Source organism: Pristiophorus japonicus, chromosome 13 (assembly GCF_044704955.1).
Source record: "Pristiophorus japonicus isolate sPriJap1 chromosome 13, sPriJap1.hap1, whole genome shotgun sequence".
Classification (NCBI taxonomy): domain Eukaryota; kingdom Metazoa; phylum Chordata; class Chondrichthyes; family Pristiophoridae; genus Pristiophorus; species Pristiophorus japonicus.
This window is the reverse complement of record NC_091989.1, coordinates 115,652,274-115,669,886: the sequence shown is the minus strand read 5'-3', so window position 1 is coordinate 115,669,886 and position 17,613 is coordinate 115,652,274. Positions and strand designations below refer to the sequence as shown.

The 17,613-nt window shown below is 44.5% G+C and overlaps 1 protein-coding gene across 1 annotated transcript in view; it reads right to left on the bottom strand.

Annotated features, from left to right (window-relative positions):
• Window positions 1–17,613, bottom strand: part of cpne2 (copine II) — a 274,630-nt gene that overhangs the window by 224,945 nt on the left and 32,072 nt on the right. The window contains exon 7 of the mRNA XM_070897910.1: window positions 13,779–13,877. Within this exon, the coding sequence (XP_070754011.1) occupies window positions 13,779–13,877 (99 nt within the window). The remainder of the gene's footprint in view (window positions 1–13,778; window positions 13,878–17,613) is intronic.

Below are 17,613 nucleotides of genomic sequence, written 5' to 3'. Positions count from 1 at the left end.
GTGCTGTGGTAACTGGCAGTGCCAGGCTGGAAAACATGGCAGCATGGTGATGTCAATCGGCATGCTGGGTCCTAAGCACACCACGTTAACCTGGTATGCAAGTAAGCTGACAGTGGAGATATCGGCACATCTTAAAGGGACACTCACATCTTTCAGGTAAGTTTGTATTTAAGTTCTTGGTGTATAAAATGTTATTGATGCAGTGGCTTGCTGAGATAGATGTTAAAAGCTTTTTAAGTACGTAGGGAGTGCTGCTGGATATTTTCAAGGGCTTGGATGGTAAATGAAAGCCTTTGAGAAGTCAGAATATGTTGCAAATACTCAGCAGGTGAAGCAACATCTGTGGCAAGAGAAACAAAGTTCATGTCTCAGGTTGAGATGTTGCCTGACCAGCTGAGTATTTCCAGCATTTTATGCAGTCATTTCAGATGTACAGCATCCGCTCGCAGAGAGAAGAAGTCATCACAGAAGAGGAGGAAGCAGACGGAAGGTTGCAACCCAGCCAGCCCCTTTGTGGCCGGGATATCCGGGATGAAATCATCCGCCTGCAGTCCAGGTGACCACAACCTCAGTATACCTTTCAACTGTAGTTCCACACCTTGGCCGGAATACATCAAGAAACGTTAGTACAAAGCCACACTCGCCTTCATTCTGCTGTGCCTCTCATCACATCCCCGTCACTCTGCCTTCCCTGCCCTACTCCTGCATATCTTTGCTCACACCAACTTACCTTGCACCCCCCCCCCTCTCTCTCTATCTACATTATCACACCCCATCTCACTAGCCACCCCTCACACTCACCTCATCTAAGTGCAATCATACCAATTAACAACACACAAGGGTAAGTATTTGGATGTTTTATGCCTCAAATGTTGAAGAGTTTCTCATCAAATCCAAAGAGACTTTCCTCATCTCGGAGTGCGATTGTACTTCTCTTGATTCCGGCCAGTATACACTTTGCCCACTAAGAATAGTGAAAGGGGACATCTTGCCACCATGATTGAGTCACAATGGGGAAAAATAAAGATAGGCTCCAAATTTCCTGGGAGCTGCTCCTGCTCCATCACTGTAACTCACCAGCCGGTGACAGAAATTCTCTTTACACGTATAAACGGAGCTTATACCACATGTGCGGCGAAGTTACAATGTCAGAGCGGGAGCTGCTCTGAGGACATTCCTTGCCACATTGATGATTTTGTTTTCCTCTCGAAAGTTAATAAGGAAATGCCACAGTAGCTCACTGTGCGATAAAACTACTAAGGGTGGTCACAGGTCAGAGTGTTGGATACGTGGACAGCCACCGCTGCCCTCACAACCGCACTTTCACGAGCAACTTATCGTTCGGAGGTCCTGTGGCCGTGCTAAGTGAATACCATTACAGAACTATCTGGCACTGTCAAGTGGAACACGAGGCTTTAAATGTAGACTCGTGTTTAGGTCTTGCTGGTGGCTTTTGGGGAAATGAACTCATTACTAAGCTGGCAGTAAACATTTCAGATCAATATTTACATTCTAAAGCTGCCTTCAAGAAGCTCAGTTTCCTCATTCATGCCAAACTGAGATTTTGCTCAAAACAAATCTTAATGAAAAATGTGTAGGCAGCAAATTTAGAAAGGTAAATCAGACTACTTTCTTAACAGTGAGTGGCTAGGAACTGTGAAGGAGCAAAGGGATTTGAGTGAGCAAGTACACTAATCACTAACTGTGAGTGCACAGGTACAAAAGTTATCAAACAGGCTAAGGGAGTGTTGGCCTTAATCTCAAGGAGCTCGAATACAAAAGGATGAGCACAGCGTTCAGTTTTGGGCCCCACACCTCAGGAACGACATATTGAAGGGGGTGCAGTGCAGATTCACCAGAATGATACCCGGGCTAAAAGGGTTAAATTATGAGTACAGTTTGCATAAACTTGGTTTGTAGTCCTTGAGTTTAGATGGTTGAAGGGTGATCTAGTCAAGGTGGTTACAATGATAAAGGATTTGCTACGGTTGATACAGAGTAACACTTTCTGCTGGTGGGAGGGTGCAGAAGAAAGAGGCACGATATTAAAATTGGAGCAACGCCATTCACGAGTGAAATCAGGAAGCACTTTTGCGTACAAAGGTCAGTGGAAATTTGTAACTCTCTCCCCAAAAGGCTGTGGATGCTGGCAAAATTGGAACTTTCAAGACTAAGATCGATATATTTTCATTGGGTAAGGGTAACAAGATATGGAGCAATGGCGGGTGAATGGAGTGGAGGTACAGATCAGATTGAATGGCGGAATAGGCTCGAGTTGCTGAATGGCCTACTCTTGGCTATGCCCCGGCTTCACTGTCTGTAAAGACCACGTTGTCTAAGAGTGGAGTATTGCTCCCATCTCTAGGAAGGCTGTCCATGCACTTCTGTCGCAGGATATGGGTGAAATCTTTTTGTCCGAATGTCGAGCACTCTCATTTCTAGCCTCCTAGATCTTTCCTTGCCACAGTTTTTTTCTGCTTTCGCCATTTTATTGGCTCCACTGTGGTCAACGCTTCTCTGAACTTCCTGCTAAGCTCTGAAGGCCTGATTTTAACCCAACCTGTCCACCGAGAATAGGGCGGGTTCCCCCCCCGATGCTAACGCCCCGCTCAAGCTCACGCTGTTTCCCGCAAGGTGAGTTCCTTATCTCAGCTGGACTGTCAGGACAAAGCACAATCAAGGAGAGAGATAAAAAGGTTGAGAAAGAAGGCAAAATTCCTCTTGATAAACTTAGCAAAACATTAAGCGTGAATACACAATGCGGGAAGTTTAGATTTTCAATTTGTTCCCTGGGCATGAAGCTGGTGTTGTGCCTAGTCTGCCCAGTATAGAACCCGGCCAATTTCCATTTCCATTGGGCAGCAAGTTAAACATCTACACAGGAGTTCATATTTTAGATTCTAATTAATTTTTTCCTAAAATTAAATTATCAGGAGAAATTTCTCCCTAAGAAATGAGAGAATAATCAAAGTTCTAAACACTTTACATGAACATTATCTTCATTATCCATTTCATCCCTATTTTCCCTCAGTGAATTTCTTGTATTCAAAAACAAACATCTTGCACCACAAAAAATTGCGGATTAGCAGTTTCCATGCTTTTCTTAGAGCATTTATATGTATGCCATGTGCATGCGCATGTGCACATCTGTCATTGTATGGGTGCGTGTGTCTGTGTGCGTATGTGTATAAACCACTATAAAAGTATAGGGAAAAACCATCAGCTCTATTATCACAATTATGTTCATTGTAAATCGAGTTATCGCTTTATGCTTGCCAATTTTACCCTGCCATTTGTTGCAAAAATAAAGCCCATGCGAATGTTTGCCCAGTAATATCTTACCAGCATTCTCATCCAGGACTTTAAAACTGTGAAACCACCCTTAAATTCTCCTTCTGAAAACACGGCCTAAGTAAAGTTCTTAATTTAGAGTCTCTTTCACTTAAATCTCATTGCTTCTGGAACCTCAAACCTACCCTCCACACACTGGTAATAATGAAAGGGTAAAAAGTAGTGTTGCTGCTAATGGCAGATAAAAGCTTAACACACATCAGTGTGATGGTCTGCTGTGGCTGTCTTAACGGAAATGCAAACCCAATAGATTAAATATACGGCTGCTAATTTTAAAATCCATTCACAGCATGTTGATGTCAATAGCAAGGCCAGCATTTATTGCCCACCTTTAGTTGAGGAGTTACTGGTGGGCCACCTTTTTGAACTACTAAAAATGGTTTGATACAACTGAATGACTTAGTCGGCCTCTTCAAAGGACAGTTGAGGGCCAAAAACATTGGCATGGAACTGCAGACACATACAAGGACAGCAGGTTTCATTCTCTAAATGATATTAGTGAGCCAATTGGGTTTTTAAGACAATCTGACAGTTTCAGGATCACTTTTACTAATACCAGCTTTACATTTTTTTTTAATTAAAAAAAACTGAATTCAATTTCTCAAACTGCCACAGTGGGATTTGAACTTATGGGTCCTGATATTTAAAGGGAAGCAGGGAGGAAATGGGGGGATTGCAGGGAGAGGTCGAAGCAGCCAGGAAGCACGGAAATGCAGGTATCCCTTGGTCCTGCTGAAATTAATGGCTGGGCCTTATTAAATTGTTTTGTCTCCATTTCCCAAGATTGAGAGGCTGGCTGGCTGCCGGGCGGGAAAGCCTGCGGCACAAGGCCGCAGCGGGATAATGGACAGGAGGGAGGGAGAGACCGTGGGTCGGGGGGGTCGGGGGGGGGGGGGGGCATTGTGGAGAGCTGAGGGGAAGATCATGGAGGACATTGAGGGAGGGGGATGGGGGTTCGGATCGCAATGGGGGTTCCGGTCGCCTGGGAGGCGGTCTGATCATGGGGCAGGAATTAGGTTCGCTTAGTGGGCTGTGGGGGTGGGGGCTCTCCTCCCGGCCCACAAGCAGTGCTGGAAAGGCAATGTATCTGCTGTTGCCTGCTGTATCTAGCAATTCACGCCTCCCTTCAGCAGCCAGATGTCCCAAACCCCGGATAACCCAGCCCGCTGCAGCTTAATCTAAATCGGTGGTTGAATTTGAGGCAGGCATCCTTATTAGGATATTTAAATGGCGGACATGCCTCTGGAGAGCAGGTTAGTCGCCCGGCCCCCAACCCGCCTGTGTTAAAATTGGAATCCCGCATTCTCGTCGACGGGAGTTTAGAACTGAAACAATAAACACAAATCAGAAATGAATATTTCAAATAAATCAGATTACATAATAATTCAACTTTGGAGTTGTGCTTGAACTCCACATGCAGCAATGGAGTTAGTCGGGGTGAAATTAGATTTGGGCAGTAATGCCAAATGGGTGATAACTCAGCGGCTGCCATTTTTCATTGCGCCCGATTTCTTTTTCCAATGAAGCCAATTTCTTTGAACTTCAGCCCCCAGTGCCTTGTAACTCCCCAGTGTCCTGGCCAACATTTATCTCGCAACCATTTATCTCGCAACATGACTAAAACAATTTATCTGGTCATTATCTCATTGCAGTTTGTAGTATCTTGCTGTGCACAGATTGGCTGCTGCGTTTCCTACGTTACAACAGACATTACACTTCAAAATTACTTCTTTGGCTGTAAAGCGCTTTGGGAGATGCTGAGGTCATGAAAGGCGCTATAGAAATGCAAATTGTTCTTTAACTTATACACAATGTTTTATACACAGATTTTCACGTTCATTAGCACACCAAGAGAAAACTAGCTCTTGTACAAGTAAATGTGCCACCACTGACATCCAAAGCAGCAGCTACTTGGAAAGGAACACTGAATATTATACAGAAGGAAACTGTGTGTCTGCATGATCAGTCACACCCAGCAAAATCTACAAGCTACCGTGTCACAGTCACGGACTTTATTTGCAACATGTTTTTTGCAAGCTCTGTGTGATCGGATAGATTGTGGCTCAGGCTTCCAATTCAGAAAATACTCAATAACTCACTAATTCGGAAGGTGAATGAATGGGCTTGTGCAAGAAGCTTTTCCAAGAGAACTAGAAGTTACCATGGAAACTGCATCTGCTTAAGTCAGCCTCAATTTGCATTGTCACAGAATAAATTTTTTTCTACATGAAGAAACAATTTTTATTTTTATTTTTAACTGTATTGCATTACCGATCAAACAAAGCACTTGTCACCGTAAGCATGTGACCAACATTAGAATATCTTTGCACTCTTTGCCAACATATGCATGTTTGGGTGTCTGCAGTTCTCCCCCCCCCCCCCCACCACCAGTTTTATGCTTTGCTAACTCCTACCCTGTTGTGTAGTGGCAGTTCTACAGTGGGGATACTGTACATCAGTGTAACGATTTTTGACACTTGATGCATTTTCCAGCATGTTGGAATAGGCTTTTTAAATACACGGAGACATTTTTTGCTGTGTGCAATGCTTCATGTAAGAGAATATACCTCACAACGCTGAACTGAAAACTGTAATAGTGAATCATGTACATTGTGGCTATTTATTATAATTGATGGTTTCTTGCTGTACCACTATACTTCTTTGAGCCTAGAAATTACTGTTTGCAATTTGAGTCTGCAATTCCTTCTATCTGCTATTCTAACGCAAGTGTAAATCCATTTATTTTAAACTTTGTAAATGCCTCAGTTGAAATACAGAGAGGATTTTTGTACGAACACATTAAACATTTGTCTGCGAATATCACCAGTGGTAAAAAGAAGAAAGACTTGTATTTATATAGCGCCTTTCACTACCTCAGGTCGTCCCAAAGAGCTTTACAGCCAATGAAATATTTTTGAAGTGTAGTCACTGTTGTAATGTAGAAAATGCGGCAGTCATCCCACAAAGAGCAATTTGATAATGACCGGATAATCTGTTTTAGTGATATTGATTGAGGGATAAATATCGGCCAGGATACCGGGGATAGCTCCCCTGTGCTTCCTCGAAATAGTGTCATGGGATCTTTTATGTCCACCTGAAAAGGCAGACGGGACCTCTGAAAGACGGCACCACCGACTGTGCAGCACTCCCTCAGCACTGAACTGGAGTGTCAGCCTTAGGGCGAGAAATTCGGTTTTCAGCGAAAAAGGTATTTTTACGCCAAAATTACTGTTATCACTTCGCTACCATTTTCAGGACCAATATTCGGCCTTTAATTTGTGCAACGGTAAAAATCGACGTTGCACGAGGATTCGGGGCACAAACCGCAAATTTTGACAATTTTAGTCCGGGGCTGATAACGTCTCGGGAGGGGGGAAAAAAACGACAAAAAAATTGCCAGAAAAACCATTCACAAAACATTCACAAAACTCTTACCTACTAAATCGCTGAAAAATAATTTAAAAACTTTAATTTACCATTTTTGCAGGTCTTTATACCTACCACTGCTGGCAGGGCTGCAACGCAGGTTTTTCCCTCTCGGTATTCTGGGCGCAGAATACGGGTGCGGAGAGAAACAACTATCAATCGCAAACGCTAGTTCGGGTGTTGCACGTTGACACTCCTCTCCTCGGCGGTATGTGGAAGCGCCGTCACACAAAGGTACCCCGAAGATTCCGCCAACCGGGTTTTCGCCACAGAGGGTCAAATAGCGGCAAAAAACCCGGTCGCAAAGTCGGTGAATTTCTAACCCTTAGCCTCCAAAAATAAAAAGTGTGTACATTCAGTATACCGTGGCATAGCCTCCACTATAGGCCTGCTCCTGCACTGGAGGCACAGAGCCAAGTGAGGCTTTGGTTCTGCAGATATTGGCAGAACTCTGGTACATCACACATCAAAAGTGTTGGCAGACTATTCCAGCTGGAGTCCATCACAGCTAATCCCAATCCTGTCACTCACGTGTCTTTTTCTCTCTCTTGGTCCTTCTCCCTCTTGCTACCTCTTCCTCTCTGTCCTTCTACCTCACTCTGTCACCTCTACATCACCTTCTCTATTCTACTCCTTCTCCGTTCCTCTACCTCTCCAGTCAGGAGCCACTCCATAGTGATCAGGAGCAGGAATCTAAACTGATTTTCCCCATATTAGCTCAATGATGCTAAAACCAGTTGTAGAATCCAACCACTGATCAGATTAAGATCAGCTAACTCAGAATCTAGGACCATCCTGATCTGGGTGTCCTAGTGTCATACCTGGTCAAGTATTTAATCACTTAGCCATCAGGAGACAGGAGACCCCCATCACAGTGTTGGGGGAGGGGAGAAAAGAAGTGAATAGTAATACTTCTTTGACTGGCTTTTTATTTAACATGGCTCGAGTTTAACGATCACCAGTCTATAATTCCAATTATATTTTGAGCAAATAACTCAGGTTGTGCAGAAGACCAGTCGAGCTGCAGAAATGTCACTAGTTTTCCAATGATAATACAGTCCACAGTGAATGTAGCATTCCTGAAAATCCGACATACATGGGTCACGCACTCGGAACTCTAAACATAATATTCCATCTGCATAAATAAACGTGAGGGTTGAGTTACGTGAATAAGATTGATGTTGGGGGTGTGGGGGGGAGCGGCTCAGGTTGGGTGGCCATTTTGTAATGAGGCACAAATCACAAGAATACATCAGTGACATAGTTCCCTGTCATTGGCACCACAGCAATGTTGGCCAGGAGGAGTTCCATGCACCCTGGCACCTAGAAATGGTTCTGAAGGCTGTAGGGAATTTAAATTTTAACAGGCTGCTTTAACCAGCGGCAGTTGGTGAGAGGGGAGCGACCTGTCAAAAGCCCAGCGGGAGATCGAGCCAGCGGCAGTTGGTGAGAGGGGAGCGACCTGTCAAAAGCATACCGGTGCAGCTACAGCGGGAGAGAAAGCAAAATAGAAGTAGAAAGTAATCAAAAAGTGACGTAACAGCCAATGGGGTAAGTGATTGGCTGGTGTTGGGTGAGTAGCTTTTCTTTTATTTTTTATATCAGTAAGTGAACTATAACATTGTTATTACCAATTTAAGGGTATCTAAGGTTAAGACATGGCAGGAGAGCTCAGTCATGTGATATGCTCCTCCTGTACCATGTGGGAACTCGGGGACACTTCCGGTGTCCCTGACGACTACGTGTGTGGGAAGTGTATCCGCCTCGAGCTCTTGACGGTCCGCGTTGCAGAATTGGAGCTGAAGGTGGATTCACTCTGGAGCATCCACGATGCTGAGAATGACGTGAGTATCACGTGTAGTGAGTTGGTCTTACCGCAGGAGAAGGGTCCACAGCCAGATAGGGAATGGAAGACCAACAGGAAGAGCAGTGCAAGAAAGATAGTGCAGGAGTCCCCTGTGGTCATCCCCCTGCAAAACAGATACACTGCTTTGAGTACTGTTGGGGAGGATGACTCATCAGGGGAGGGCAGCAGCAGCCAAGTTCATGGCACCGTAGGTGGCTCTGCTGCAAAGGAGGGCAGGAAAAAGAGTGGGAGCGCGATAGTGATAGGGGATTCGATGGTGAGGGGAATAGATAGGCGTTTCTGCGGACGCAACCGAGACTCCAGGATGGTATGTTGCCTCCCTGGTGCAAGGGTCAAGGATGTCTCGGAGCGGGTGCAGGACATTCTGAAATGGGAGGGAGAACAGCCAGTTGTCGTGGTGCACATTGGTACCAACGACATAGGTAAAAAAAGGGATGAGGTCCTACGAAAAGAATTTAAGGAACTAGGAGCTAAATTAAAAAGTAGGACCTCAAAAGTAGTAATCTCGGGATTGCTACCAGTGCCACGTGCTAGTCAGAGTAGGAATCGCAGGATAGCGCAGATGAATACATGGCTTGAGCAGTGGTGCAGCAGGGAGGGATTCAAATTCTTGGGGCATTGGAACCGGTTCTGGGGGAGGTGGGACCAGTACAAACCGGACGGTCTGCACCTGGGCAGGTCCGGAACCAATGTCCTAGGGGGAGTGTTTGCTGGTGCTGTTGGGGAGGAGTTAAACTAATATTGCAGGGGGATGGGAACCTATACAGGGAGACAGAGGGAGACAAAAAGGAAGCAAAAGCAAAAGACAGAAAGGAGATGAGGAAAAGTGGAGGGCAGAGAAACCCAAGGCAAAGAACAAAAAGGGCCACTGTACAGCAAAATTCTAAAAGGACAAAGGGTGTTAAAAAAACAAGCCTGAAGGCTTTGTGTCTTAATGCAAGGAGTATCCGCAATAAGGTGGATGAATTAATTGTGCAAATAGATGTTAACAAATATGATGTGATTGGGATTACGGAGACGTGGCTCCAGGATGATCAGGGCTGGGAACTCAACATCCAGGGGTATTCAACATTCAGGAAGGATAGAATAAAAGGAAAAGGAGGTGGGGTAGCATTACTGGTTAAAGAGGAGATTAATGCAATAGTTAGGAAAGACATTAGCTTGGATGATGTGGAATCTATATGGGTGGAGCTGCAGAACACTAAAGGGCAAAAATCGTTAGTGGGAGTTGTGTACAGACCTCCAAACAGTAGTAGTGATGTTGGGGAGGGCATCAAACAGGAAATTAGGAGTGCATGCAATAAAGGTGCAGCAGTTATAATGGGTGACTTTAATATGCACATAGATTGGGCTAGCCAAACTGGAAGCAATACGGTGGAGGAGGATTTCCTGGAATGCATAAGAGATGGTTTTCTAGACCAATATGTCGAGGAACCAACTAGGGGGGAGGCCATCTTAGACTGGGTGTTGTGTAATGAGAGAGGATTAATTAGCAATCTCATTGTGCGAGGCCCCTTGGGGAAGAGTGACCATAATATGGTGGAATTCTGCATTAGGATGGAGAATGAAACAGTTAATTCAGAGACCATGGTCCAGAACTTAAAGAAGGATAACTTTGAAGGTATGAGGCATGAATTAGCTAAGATAGATTGGCTAATGATACTTAAGGGGTTGACTGTGGATGGGCAATGGCAGACATTTAGAGAACGCATGGATGAATTACAACAATTGTACATTCCTGTCTGGCGTAAAAATAAAAAAGGGAAGGTGGCTCAACCGTGGCTATCTAGGGAAATCAGGGATAGTATTAAAGCCAAGGAAGTGGCATACAAATTGGCCAGAAATAGCAGCGAACCTGAGGACTGGGAGAAATTTAGAACTCAGCAGAGGAGGACAAAGGGTTTGATTAGGGCAGGGAAAATGGAGTACGAGAAGAAGCTTGCAGGGAACATTAAGGCGGATTGCAAAAGTTTCTATAGGTATGTAAAGAGAAAGAGGTTAGTAAAAACAAACGTAGGTCCCCTGCAGTCAGAATCAGGGGAAGTCATAACGGGGAACAAAGAAATGGCAGACCAATTGAACAAGTACTTTGGTTCAGTATTCACTAAGGAGGACACAAACAACCTTCCGGATATAAAAGTGGTCAGAGGGTCTATTAAAGAGGAGGAACTGAGGGAAATCTTTATTAGTCGGGAAATTGTGTTGGGGAAATTGATGGGATTGAAGGCCGATAAATCCCCAGGGCCTGATGGACTGCATCCCAGAGTACTTAAGGAGGTGGCCTTGGAAATAGCGGATGCATTGACAGTCATTTTCCAACATTCCATTGACTCTGGATCAGTTCCTATCGAGTGGAGGGTAGCCAATGTAACCCCACTTTTTAAAAAAGGAGGGAGAGAGAAAGCAGGGAATTATAGACCGGTCAGCCTGACCTCAGTAGTGGGTAAAATGATGGAATCAATTATTAAGGATGTCATAGCAGCGCATTTGGAAAATGGTGACATGATAGGTCCAAGTCAGCATGGATTTGTAAAAGGGAGATCATGCTTGACAAATCTTCTGGAATTTTTTGAGGATGTTTCCAATAAAGTGGACAAAGGAGTACCAGTTGATGTGGTGTATTTGGACTTTCAGAAGGCTTTCGACAAGGTCCCACACAGGAGATTAATGTGCAAAGTTAAAGCACATGGGATTGGGGGTAGTGTGCTGACGTGGATTGAGAACTGGTTGTCAGACAGGAAGCAAAGAGTAGGAGTAAATGGGTACTTTTCGGAATGGCAGGCAGTGACTAGTGGGGTACCGCAGGGTTCTGTGCTGGGGCCCCAGCTGTTTACATTATACATTAATGATTTAGACGAAGGGATTAAATGTAGTATCTCCAAATTTGCGGATGACACTAAGTTGGGTGGCAGTGTGAGCTGCGAGGAGGATGCTATGAGGCTACAGAGTGACTTGGATAGGTTAGGTGAGTGGGCAAATGCGTGGCAGATGAAGTATAATGTGGATAAATGTGAGGTTATCCACTTTGGTGGTAAAAACAGAGAGACAGACTATTATCTGAATGGTGACAGATTAGGAAAAGGGAAGGTGCAACGAGACCTGGGTGTCATGGTACATCAGTCATTGAAGGTTGGCATGCAGGTACAGCAGGCGGTTAAGAAAGCAAATGGCATGTTGGCCTTCATAGCGAGGGGATTTGAGTACAGGGGCAGGGAGGTGTTGCTACAGTTGTACAGGGCTTTGGTGAGGCCACACCTGGAGTATTGTGTACAGTTTTGGTCTCCTAACTTGAGGAAGGACATACTTGCTGTTGAGGGAGTGCAGCGAAGATTCACCAGACTGATTCCCGGGATGGTGGGACTGACCTATCAAGAAAGACTGAATCAACTGGGCTTGTATTCACTGGAGTTCAGAAGAGTGAGAGGGGACCTCATAGAAACGTTTAAAATTCTGACGGGTTTGGACAGGTTGGATGCAGGAAGAATGTTCCCAATGTTGGGGAAGTCCAGAAGCAGGGGTCACAGTCTAAGGATAAGGGGTAAGCCATTTAGGACCGAGATAAGGAGAAACTTCTTCACCCAGAGAGTGGTGAACCTGTGGAATTCTCTACCACAGGAAGTAGTTGAGGCCAATTCACTAAATATATTCAAAAGGGAGTTAGATGAAGTCCTTAGTACTCGGGGGATCAAGGGGTATGGCGTGAAAGCAGGAAGTGGGTACTGAAGTTTCATGTTCAGCCATGAACTCGTTGAATGGCGGTGCAGGCTAGAAGGGCTGAATGGCCTGCTCCTGCACCTATTTTCTATGTTTCTATGTTTCTAATCTATTGTTCTCGGCAAGGCAGGTAATATGGAAGAAAACAGAAATAAATATATATGTATATATCCCCTCCCACTTGAGGTGGATACCCTGCGGCAGCAGATATGCTCCGGAGGCCACAAAATTATTCAAGTGATCCTGATCCTGGGAAATCAGCCAGGGTCAGAAGTGTGACCCTGCCTCAGGCAAAAGCTTGCTGAAGTTCCATTATCTTGGCAACAGAAAGGAAATTCTGCCCCTATAATTTCAGAGAGTCACTGTGAAAATGGTCACCTAATAAAGAAAAATTTAAGAGAAAAGCCAGTCCAATATCACCCCAAGCCTAGCAAAGCCTGGGGATTCAGTGACCAGCTTCCCTGCTCCTCCCACTCCATACCTTATTGCCTTTGTGGTTTAAACACCGATCAGGATCCAAATGGCGGCAAGACTGAAATCCGCCATATGTTTCAAGGTAAAGGTTAAGACCATCAAAATACCTGCTACTGACTGTGGAATACTGGGCCAGAAAAGGCTCAGAGCTTACCAAGATTGGGTCGCAAATGAAAAGACAGAAAGAAACAGGGCTGAATAAAGAGGGAGAATGCAAGTCATAAAAGGAAAAAATGGAAATGAGAAAAAAAATAGAAAACTGAAACAAAAATAAGGAATAGAATTAGGACCCCTGCAGAACAGACAGGGGGGAAAACAAGCACATAAACCAGCTACTCATCCTTAAATGTAATACAGCTAGTGAGCCTCATTTGGGATTTGACAGCTCAATTTCTTTAGTTTTAGTGAAAAATTCACAAAGTATTGGTGAATATTTGTTCGGAAGTTTAGCGCACTGGAGAAGGATTGCTCTGTGTGTGTGAGATGTAAAGAGAAACCATAACCAAGTCCTTTCTAAAGAGGTTTTCACTGCTGTTGCATGTAGCACACAGAGGAAATCTCGCCCCAGTGTGACGTTGCAAATACAGAAGAAAATAAAAAACTGCGGCGACTGAACCATAGTATTAGGAAGAATAGACTCGGTCATGCCACAATATTTGGCCATTGCCGCCCAAATCTGGGCCCTGGGTTACTGCAACTCCTGTAAACTGATAATCGCTTAGTCCATGTCGGAGTCTGTGGAATTTCTAATCACAGTTATCCATACAGGCAAATCCACATCCAGATGAGCATCATTTAATCAATTACAGTGCGAGTTTGAAAGTGTTCACATCACTAATGCGAGTTGTGAGTTTTCGCACCAAGAACCTACCTAACTTGTAGCAGAGCTATAGGACAATGCTGCGGGACCCCAGCACCCTAACAGGGAATTTCAAAGACATCGTACCTCCGCCATGTTGTTTGCTTCAGACATCTTGGTCACTGTGGTCTGGCTCTCTCCGATAAAGTCATGTCCACCATCATTATCATAATCATAACACAGAATCTGGCACAAGAGAAGCACAAACACGTCACATTAACACCTGAACTGCTGCCAAATTTAGGTCAAAAGATTAATGCGCGTTGGTTTGCTTTCTGTGTCGATGATGTGCAGAAGAATGCCAAAAGATATTTCACAAGCCACTTTTCAGCCTGTTACTTACTTCTCATTATTTCTTCCTTTCCTTTATAGAATCATACAGAACTGAAGGAAGCCATTCGGCCCATCGTGCCTGTGCTGACTTTTTAAAAGAGCTATCTTTTAGTCCCACAGCCCGCTCTTTCCCCATAGCTCTGCAGATTTTTCCTTTCAAGTATTTATCCAATTCCCTTTTGAAATATTGAATCTGCTTCCACTGTCAGGCGGTGCATTCCAGATTACAACAACTCGCTGCATAAAATGAAAATTCTCCTCATCTCCACTCCATTTCTTTTGTCAATTTTCTAAAACCTGTGTCCTCTGGTTACAGTGGAAACAGTTTCTCCTTATTTACTCCATCAAAACCTTTCATTACGGCCATTATTATGTGTCATTATTTCCCAGGGGGCATGAGAGGACACAACTGATTCTGAGGTTTGTGCTCATTCTCCTCTGTAACCAGCTCCTAAGGAATGTGCAACAGTAGCCCTGCCCAAACATGCCTCCCGTCAATAAAATCTGGAGGGGAGGAAGAGGGGGCCATCTTTCAGATGAGGTGTTAAACCGAGGTCCTGCCTGGCCTTTTAGGTGGACATAAACGATCCCATGGCACTATTTAAAGAAGAACAGGGGAATTCTCCTTGGTGTCCTGGCTAATATTTATCCCTTAACCATTTATCCCTGTTTGTGGGACCTTGCCGTGCGCAAATTGGCTGTCGTGTTTCCTACATTATAACAGTGACTACACTTCAGAAGTACTTAATTGGCAGTAAAATGCTTTCAGGCATCCTGTGATCGTGAAAGGCACTATATAAATGCAAGATCTGTTTCTAAACTACATCAAAATCTTTCCTTAGTGGGGCCAGGTGGAGCAATGGTGCTTTTCCAGGGCTATCAAGGAGAGTCTGGGCCTCTGGTTTCCCTCCTTTCCCACCAAGTTAGGATTGTCGAGCAAGGTGTGTTGTTTCACCAGTCAGGAACACACTGCCCTGAACGCTCCAGCTCCCTGGCTACACGCTCAATATGGGAATAGTTTATCTTTATAAATCAAAGTTTAAAATGAGTATGATTGCTGGGGCAATGTTTAGCTAATCTACAGAAAAAAAAAATGGGCTCAGACATACATGGTTGATATCAAGGGCTGCTACTCTCCCCTTTCCTTTGGTATTCAGCTCTCACATCCATGTCTGGATCAAGGCTGCGATAAGGTCTAGAACCGATGGTTCTGGCAGAATGTGAACTGAGCATCATAGGAACAGGAGTAGGCCATTCAGCCCCTCGAGCCTGTTCCACCATTCAATGAGATTATGGCTGATCTGTATTTTAACTCCATTTTTCTGCCTTGTTCCATATCGAGGGCCCTCACCATATTTTAAAAGTACTTGGATGTGCACTTGAAGTGCCGTAACCTACAAGGTTACGGACAAGAGCTGGAAAGTGGGATTAGGCTGGATAGCTCTTTGTCGGCCGGCACGGACACGATGGGCCAAAATGGCCTCCTTCCGTGCTGTACATTTCTATGTTTCTAAAATCCCTTAATACTTTGCCTAACAAAAATCTATCAATTTCAGTTTTGAAATTTTCAATTAACTTGGCTTCAACAGATTTTTGGGGTAGAGAGTTCCAGATTTTCACCACCACTTTGTGAAAAAAGTGCTTCCTGACATCACCCCTGAACGGCCCATCAGTGAGCGGGTTAGTGGAGAGTTGCTTGATGGTGCTACTGATGACTCCTTCAGTCACTTTACTGACGATTGGGAGGAATGTTATTGGGCAGTAATTGGATTAGATTCATCCTGCTCTTTGTGGATAGGACATACCTGGCAGATGCCAGTGTCATAGCTGGTATGCTGATAGCTGATCCTTGTACATAAACTGGTTTAAACTGATCCAGTTGGAATTTCAGTCAGTTTCAGAAATGTAAATGCCACCAAGAACCAGCGAGAACCAGCATCTCTATGCACACACACACACTACATTGATACTAGTAACCTATATAACATGCTGACAGACTGGATAGGTCAGACTATTAAAAATGTGATGCTTCTTGAAAGGAAATGCTAAACTGACACTAATCCTACTGGCGAAAGCTCCATTGTACATGTCTGTCTATGGTGACCACTGCCAACTACTTCATGGACCACATCCACCTGTCCAGGTAGAAATGCCTACAGTTAACCTGAGATAAGCTTCTGCCTGCTCTGGTCATAGAAACATAGAAACATAGAAAATAGGTGCAGGAGTAGGCCATTCGGCCCTTCTAGCCTGCACCACCATTCAATGAGTTCATGGCTGAACATGCAACTTCAGTACCCCATTCCTGTTTTCTCGCCATACCCCTTGATCCCCCTAGTAGTAAGGACTTCATCCATCTCCTTTTTGAATATATTTAGTGAATTGGCCTCAACAACTTTCTGTGGTAGATAATTCCACAGGTTCACCTCTCTCTGGGTGAAGAAATTCCTCCTCATCTCGGTTCTAAATGGCTTACCCCTTATCCTTAGACTGTGTCCCCTGGTTCTGGACTTCCCCAACATTGGGAACATTCTTCCTGCATCTAACCTGTCTAACCCCGTCAGAATTTTAAACGTTTCTATGAGGTCCTCTCTCATTCTTCTGAACTCCAGTGAATACAAGCCCAGTTGATCCAGTCTTTCTTGATAGGTCAGTTCCGCCATCCCGGGAATCAGTCTGGTGAACCTTCGCTGCACTCCCTCAATAGCAAGAATGTCCTTCCTCAGGTTAGAAGACCAAAACTGTACACAATACTCTAGGTGTGGCCTCACCAAGGCCCTGTATAACTGTAGCAACACCTCCCTGCCCCTGTACTCAAATCCCCTTGCTATGAAGGCCAACATGCCATTTGCTTTCTTAACTGCCTGCTGTACCTGCATGCCAACCTTCAATGACTGATGTACCATGACACCCAGGTCTCTTTGCATCTCCCCTTTTCCTAATCTGTCACCATTCAGATAATAGTCTGTCTCTCTGTTTTTACCACCAAAGTGGATAACCTCACATTTATCCACATTATACTTCATCAGCCATGCATTTGCCCACTCACCTAACCTATCCAAGTCGCTCTGCAGCCTCATAGCATCCTCCTTGCAGCTCACACTGTCACCCAACTTAGTGTCATCTGCAAATTTGGAGATACTACATTTAATCCCCTTGTCTAATCATTAATGTACAATGTAAACAGCTGGGGCCCCAGCACAGACCCTTGTGGTACCCCACTAGTCACTGCCTGCCATTCTGAAAAGTACCCATTTACTCCTACTCTTTGCTTCCTGTCTGACAACCAGTTCTCAATCCATGTCAGCACACTACCCCCAATCCCATGTGCTTTCACTTTGTACATTAATCTCTTGTGTGGGACCTTGTCGAAAGCCTTCTGAAAGTCCAAATATACCACATCAACTGGTTCTCCCTTGTCCACTCTACTGGAAATATCCTCAAAAAATTCCAGAAGATTTGTCAAGCATGATTTCCCTTTCACAAATCCATGCTGACTTGGACCTATCATGTCACCTCTTTCCAAATGCACTGCTATGACATCCTTAATAATTGATTCCATCATTTTACCCACTACCGATGTCAGGCT